This window comes from Cottoperca gobio, chromosome 8 (genome assembly GCF_900634415.1).
Source record: "Cottoperca gobio chromosome 8, fCotGob3.1, whole genome shotgun sequence".
NCBI classification, from domain to species: domain Eukaryota; kingdom Metazoa; phylum Chordata; class Actinopteri; order Perciformes; family Bovichtidae; genus Cottoperca; species Cottoperca gobio.
The window spans coordinates 4,139,982-4,147,146 of NC_041362.1; the positions used below are offsets into that span (position 1 = coordinate 4,139,982).

General features: G+C 42.7%; 1 protein-coding gene across 2 annotated transcripts; it reads left to right on the plus strand.

The window, feature by feature from the left end:
• The first annotated feature begins 786 nt into the window (after nucleotides 1-786).
• On the plus strand, nucleotides 787-5,898 carry cnp (2'',3''-cyclic nucleotide 3'' phosphodiesterase). Of its 2 annotated transcripts, none has more exons than XM_029437605.1 (4): nucleotides 787-941; nucleotides 2,304-3,811; nucleotides 3,928-4,058; nucleotides 4,492-5,898. In XM_029437605.1, exons 2-4 carry the CDS (start codon nucleotides 2,629-2,631, stop codon nucleotides 4,939-4,941), a joined length of 1,764 nt encoding a protein of 587 aa, XP_029293465.1. In that variant the 5' UTR covers nucleotides 787-941; nucleotides 2,304-2,628; the 3' UTR covers nucleotides 4,942-5,898. The 2 variants fall into 2 exon arrangements, with proteins under 2 accessions (XP_029293465.1, XP_029293466.1); XM_029437606.1 differs by lacking the exon at nucleotides 787-941 and adding an exon at nucleotides 996-1,094.
• The last annotated feature ends 1,267 nt before the right edge of the window (nucleotides 5,899-7,165 follow it).

Consider the following 7,165-nt stretch of genomic DNA (forward strand, 5'->3'; position numbering starts at 1 on the left):
AGTTTAGTATCAGGCCTACATCCTTATCTTCAGTTCTCTTCATATACAATATACAGAGGAAACTTATCACACACTCTGACATGCGCCGTGCAACCACAAACTCTGTTTGCCTTTGATAACTGAAAGGTTCCTCATACAGAGCTCTACTTACTGCAGGGGACTTTCTGCTTGTTGTCACACCTACAGCTGTGAACAGGCACACATGGTACTGTTTACATACAGGTGACTGCTTCCTGCTTCCTTTACACTAATACCAGTGTGTTGTTTGTGTGTAGATTAGAGACAGTGGAATTACTATTAATTGCCAGCTTTTTGATGGTACTTCTCTTTGTCTAAACTGTTGATTACTAATGTGAAACTAAGTAGGGTTTGGTCATGTTCATATATCTGTGTGTATATCCAAATCACTGTAGTTGTGTTACTCTTTGTCTGCAAGGCCTACTTTTGTGGATAGGAGTGGAATCACATATAAAAGGACTATTTTTACACCAGCTCATGGTGGTAATAATATTATTATTTATATATATGGTAAATGATGGGAAATGGAAACAACATTATTGATGTTTAGCACAGATGTACACCGACATATAAAGAAATATACAATAAAAACAAACAAGCATTTTCTCAATAAAATAAAAACGTTAACATCATTTAACAAGAGAGAGAGTAAAACACTGAGTAACATAAGTGGTATTGAAAACATGATCATTAATTAATTTGTTATTTTATTAGATTTATTTTGTAATCTTTCTCAGCGGCGTCCTTCCGGTCCTCAGGGGCGTGCCCGTCGTCACGCCCAGTTGCGCGTTCCCGGGAATTTCCGTTTTCCTTCTTGAAGAGTGAAGCGAGTGCATGTGTGTGCGAAGCTTTGCCTTGTCATTGTATCCAGAGAGAAACGCGTGGTCAGCGGCACCACCGACAGCTCCACTGCAGCCCAACTGGTAAGCTGGCATTATAGCAAACAAAAGCCCGTCATGCACACATGTACACCTCGTGCACCGCTTTCTTTCCTTTTGTTGCACAAACAGCCTAAAAGAAGTTGCTCCGGTAACATACGGTGCTTTGTGAGGGGCAGAGGAGCGTCGCTGGTGTTGGTACGTGGCGCTGTGTTGGTGATGTTTAGCCTGGGTTTAGCCTGGCTTTAGCCTGGGTTCCTGCCTGGCAGGCTAAATTGTTTTTTTGTCTGCCGTGCTAGGTGCTCGCCACTCCCCGCCTGGCCACATTGTGCAGTTAATAATCTGCACAATGCTTTTTGATTTGCTCTGTTTTAAAACAACATTTGACGCCGTCTTAAACACTTATTTTAAATCTAGATTCTTAGTTGAGTTAATGTGTAATTTGTTTTTTTAGAGAATCCTCTGCGCCATTGACTCCCAGTGTACCCTGCATGATTTGAGATTTAAGTTTTAATACATCTGAAAGTGTTAATATTTCCTCCTTTTAGTTTCGCTTATTGTGTTTTTTCTGGTAAAATACAGTTTTTCTGTTTGTCTTTGTTACATTGGGTTGTTGTGAGAGCTTCCCCTTCTGTCTCATGACACGATGTGGTTTCACAAATCTGTTAAATGCACCCTTCGATAACCTGCCACACGGTGGAGTTGGAAATACGATGAGTAATCACACTTTTCTGCGTTGGCCTCGTTTTGTTTTTTTTACTACCCTTTGTCTATATTTGCTGGCAAGCTTAGGCGAAGTTAATTCAGTAATGCATGGTCTGAAGACATTACTGTTGCAGTCATGCTTGTGTGTCTGAGCCACTGGCATGCTGTCTTTGTGTTCTTAACAAATGGAAATTACAATTAGGATGAGCTGTAGTGCCAAAATGTTGCCACCACCCCTCCCCTACTGTATGCACGAGGGTGAAACACCCCTACCAAACCAAAATGCACTTAAGCTAAAGGTTGTTGCAGAGTCATTGCATCAGATTGTAGATTATATTGTGTCCATGTCTTGCCCATCCTAAATGTGTATAGCATAATATAAAAAAAGAACGCCCTTCTCTTTCTTAAATCATTGCTTTTGGTTAACTTCCTGTTTGAGACATAATGACCACATCCCTTATTTATAAAAGTATTTGATTTTGGCCTCTAGAAGGGTTTGAAAAAAAATGCAGTCAGAAGTGAAAGCATGTAAAAATAGATCCGCACGTCTGAATATTTAAAGTAGTTCTGGTGCAAAAATCTATTTCAGTCGGCTTTATTTTAGAAATATGTTGTAACATGGGGCAAAGTTGCTGAAGGTTTCCCAAATTCTTCATTAGTCTAAAATGGGCACTTTCTCTCTTCTCTAATTATATATTTAAGGTACATGGTGGTGTGTGAAGTCAGACTTTAAGCCAGACATGGATGCTGAAAAGAGTGGTGAGGTTTTAGATGTGCCAGAGACTCCAAAGCAAGAGGAGACTGAAATGGAAAAAGAAGTTGTGTCAAAATTGGAGACACCAGAGGAATTCACGGAGCCTGAGAAACCACCAGCTGTTGACGAAGAGGCCGAGCAGCTGGCAGTGAACGGCCATGACGCAGACGTCGGGCACTTGAAAGAAACAGAAGAGTTGATTGTGACAGAAAATGTTACGCCAACTGAGGGAAAAATGGAGATTGAGGACCGCTTGCCCAGAGAGAATCTGAAATGGAGTCAGAGGCTGGTGCGGTGGCAGAACCAGATGAGTCATCTGAAAAGATCTTTGACCCAGTTGCAGCTTTAGACGCAGAACCAAAAAGCATCCAGCCTGTGCCAGAGAATGACCCAGAACCTTTGCCTGTGCAAACACCTCTGGCAGAGAGTGACCCTGAACCAGAGAAGTTGGCAGAATCAGTTCCACAAGAGCAAACATTACCTGAACCAACCGCGCTGCAGCCGCCAGGAGAGACTCAGCCCCCCAGCGAAGAGAAGAACGTGTCAGAAGAAGGGGGAACTGAGGCAGAGTTGCAGATTAGCATGAATACTGGCGCTGAAGATGAGGTGGTGGGAAAAGATGTCGCACCAGAGGCTCCGAAAGAGGTGGAAGAAGAAAAGCCAGCAGAGGCTGTGACATTGAAGGAAGAGGCATCTGCTGAAGTTGGAAGTGTGAAACCTGCAGAGGACCAGAAGGAAGGGGAACCAGAAAAAGTGGAGTCTGAAACTCTGAAGGACGCTGAAGCGGCAGGAGGTGATTGTGTTAAATCTGAGAAGAATGATGCCAAGCTTCAGAAGGAAGAGGATACGGTCCCTGCGTCTGGCTCCCTGTCCTTCGCCCTGCTGGACCGAGAGCAGACCAGAGACGCTCTGCGAACCTCTCGTACCCTTGTTGTCCTCAGAGGCCTTCCAGGAAGTGGTAAAAGCTTCTTGGCACGTGCCATAGCTGACGTCTACAAAGACCACTGCTCTGTCATCTGTGCTGATGACCACGGTGTAAAGCCAGAGAATCCAGAATCCTCTGCGGACGGGTACAAGGCTCTGGACGAGGCTGTGGTGGCCTGCTGCAGTGCAGGAACCACCTCCTCTGTGCTGATGGTGGTGGATGACACCAACCACACCCAGGACCGGCTGGCCCGCCTGGGGGAGATTGCCGAGCAACACAACTTCGTCGCAGTCTTTTTGGAGCCACTTACTGAATGGAGCAGAGATCCGGCACAGCTGACCAAGAAGACCGGGCGTGGACTGCAGGAGGCCCAACTGGAAGCCATGAGGGGTCCACTTGAGGAAATGTCCCTTCCTCTTTTCTTTGGCTGGTTTCTTCTGTCCTCCGCCCGGGACAAGGTCAGGTGCACATCAATGGACTTCCTGAAAACACTGGACACCTTGGATGCCTTCAAGAAACACTTGAGTGACTGTGAGTGTACATTAAGTTGTGTTCATTTATTACAAAGGCAGATAAGTACCTTTTTTTTAAATACCTTGAAAGCTTTGGATGATTAAGATGCACCTGATCCCGCCTTGTGTTTGCAGTCACTGGGAAAGCGGAGAAGGAGGTGGATTTGGAGCAATACTTTCAGTCCAAAGGAACCCTCCTCCATTGCACTACCAAATTCTGTAACTATGGAAAAGCAGAGGGTGCCAAAGAGTACGTGCAGAATCCAGTAAGAAACATTCATTTGCTTATAGATGCATGTTTTTAGTTTGCAGTAAGTTATCAGATTAATATAAATCGGATGGCTACATATGTTTTGTAGTAGAGTTGCACATTTCCAGGAATGTTTAAGGTGGAAAGTTTCAATGGGAGTTAATTGCTCAGGCTGTATTTATCATGCAGATGGCAACACACTTCTTACCATATCATAAGCAGCATATATTAATATGCCAAAAACCTTTCATTTATCAAATGCATACAATGTGAAAGATTTTACTATGTTTAAAAAAAGCCCCAAATTCCAGATGAGTTCTTTGTACTTAATTGTATTTATGTTGCGTGAACAAGTGCAACAAGGAACATCCTGACATATTAATGTTTGACTACATTAAAAAGTGAATCTTGTGATATTTCCTAATTGTATAATTTTCTCCGCTCTCCAGACGGTTAAAGATTTGTATGGTTCTGCCTTCGAGCTGTCACTGAGTGCCCTCTTTGTGACTCCTCGCACTGTTGGTGCCAGAGTGTCCCTCACCGAGGAGCAGCTTCTGCTGTGGCCAGCTGATGCCGAAAAGGAGTCCGAGTCTGCCTCCCTGCCACGGGGAAGCCGCGCCCACATCACTCTAGGATGTGCCGAGAATGTTGAGCCAGTTCAGACGGGCGTGGATCTGCTGGAGATCCTGGCCCTGCAGCAGGAAGGCCAGCGGGGGGAGCTCATCGAGGAGATGGAGCTCGGCTCGCTGACCTACTATGGCGAGGGAAGGTGGCTGCTCACTCTCAGAGAGCCTATCTGCTCCCCAGCCTGCTTCTCCAGCGTCTACGGGCGCAAGGAGATCGAGCCGACCAAAAAAGAACCCGAGAAGAAAAAGAAGCAGAAGTGCAACATACTGTAAATGGCAAATATGGGGATGTGTGGCCGGGATGACTGGTGAATTTAAAACTTAGGCTTACTCTGTGCAAGGTTTGTGTGTTTGTGCAGCGTTTAGGGTTTCAGTTATAGCCACCCTAAAGCCACAAGCTGTGTGCCTTTTTTTACTGTTGATTTGCACCACAACCCAAGATGCCTTCAGTCCAATTAGGCTTGTTGTCAGCGTAGTTCAGTATCTTGTGTCACATGTCTGTTGCAGTACCTGGCTACATGCTGAGGTGTTAGCTGCAGTTTTAGACTAAGCTAGTGTGTAGCCTCCTCCCACAGCTCCAGTTATCTACAACTTTAGATTTCCTCTTCCACACATGTCAGTGTCCCTCAGTGTTCAGATGTGAAAAAATTCGGTACTTTCTTTGCATGCATCCCAGATTAATGGTATCGGCATAGTAGCACATTTCTGCCCTGCTATAAGTACCTCTGCCGCTTCAACAGACTGTCTCTGCTGTTTCCTTTTGGCTTAGTTGTAAGTTAAAAAAAAAAAAAAAAGATTGATGATCATTTCCGTTTAAGTGTGTGCGCTGCCTAGGAAGTGTTTCAATCGCATATGGGCCAAAGTTATCTATTTGATTAAGTGTATTAGAATGAATGTCATTGATAGAGGTCCTTCCTTGTTAAAATCTTTGCATCGTGCATAGTTTGACACAGAATGCTGATGAATTTGCCGTTTGTTTCAGCAGCTTGCACTTAATACTTATCAAATGCTGTGAATCCAAGTTCATGTTTTGCAATCTTTTCTACTGCGCAAGACTGCACCATTGTTCTCTTTTATTCTCTTTGAACAACACTTCCATGTATTGCATTTCGATTTGTATCCTCTGTGACTGTAATTTTTGAAGGGCAGTTCCTACTTGTGTAGCTCTTATGAATCACTATTTTTGCACTTGTTTTGTACACTTAATAAAAAAGAACATGCTTTGCTCCAGTTATGCAATTCGTTGTGTGTTCAGTAATAGTGCAGTTTGGTGACCAGCATGCTGTTGACCATATAAACCAGCAGAGGGGGCTCATCCGTCGTGCAGTGTCTGTAAGGACATGTGGAATAACGTGTTACACACTTAACCTTTATTAGCTTCTCGTTCATTACTCAAGGCTACATACGGACTGTATTTTTCAAACATTGCACCATTTGACTGATCTCACTTGCTTAAGAATCTGGCAGAAAAAAATGCTACGAAACTTAATATACTGTATAGCTGCCAAAAAGTGTCCCGAGTGTAGCTTGTGATAAGTGGTCGGCTGTAATGAGAACACTATTCCTCACCCGTCACATCTCTACTGTAATTATTTTATCCCATTTTGCATCCATAAAGTAACATTGCATGAGTGCTTTATACAATTATTATATTCTAGAAAGGTTACTTTTGCATTTTATCAGACTGACAAATAGTGCTCCTGCTGTCTGGAAAAGGTTTTACTTTTTATATTGAACAGTTCATATAAAGACAGGTGGGAGAAAGTAAACTCAAGTAACAATACTGTCACACACAAGTCCTGCTTTCAAAATGTGACGTTTTTCATTAGCATCAAAATGTACTGTACATAAAGTAAATACACATTTTGCAGAATAATCTTTATTAACGCAATAATGTGTGCATCACTTTGATGTTGCAGCTGGTAAAGGTTGAGCTTGTGTATAACAATATTTATTGCCAGGTAACTTGTGAGTCAAGGACAGGTGAGAGACCATGAACTGCTGCTCCACATCCACGTTGTTCACCTCCACGTGCAGGTGGTGCGTGCAACAATTGGATGTGTCGGTCGTGTGCAAGATGAAGTGATTCTCTCATTGGTTGCTGTGTACATAAATAATGTCAACCAATCAACCTGCTTTCTCCATGAGAGGTGTGTGTGTGTGTGTGTGTGTGTGTGCTCTGAGAAGAAACTAATGATACCTTCAAGTGCTCCCCGGAATTTCTGGGGTTGATTTTGTCTAATATTCTTACATGAAGTGCTTTTGATCAAACGTATTCGGATCCTGTACTTAAGTAAAGTAATAATAACAGAATATATTATTATATATTTTATAATTGCATTAGTATTATTGATGCATACATATGAAAGTAGCATTTTAATGTTATAGTTGGTCATAGTTGAGCTCATTTTAATATCTTTTCATATACTTTTAATCTATAGAAATGCATCATATTTTATATACTCGTCATATGTTTTATATATACAATTTTAATTTG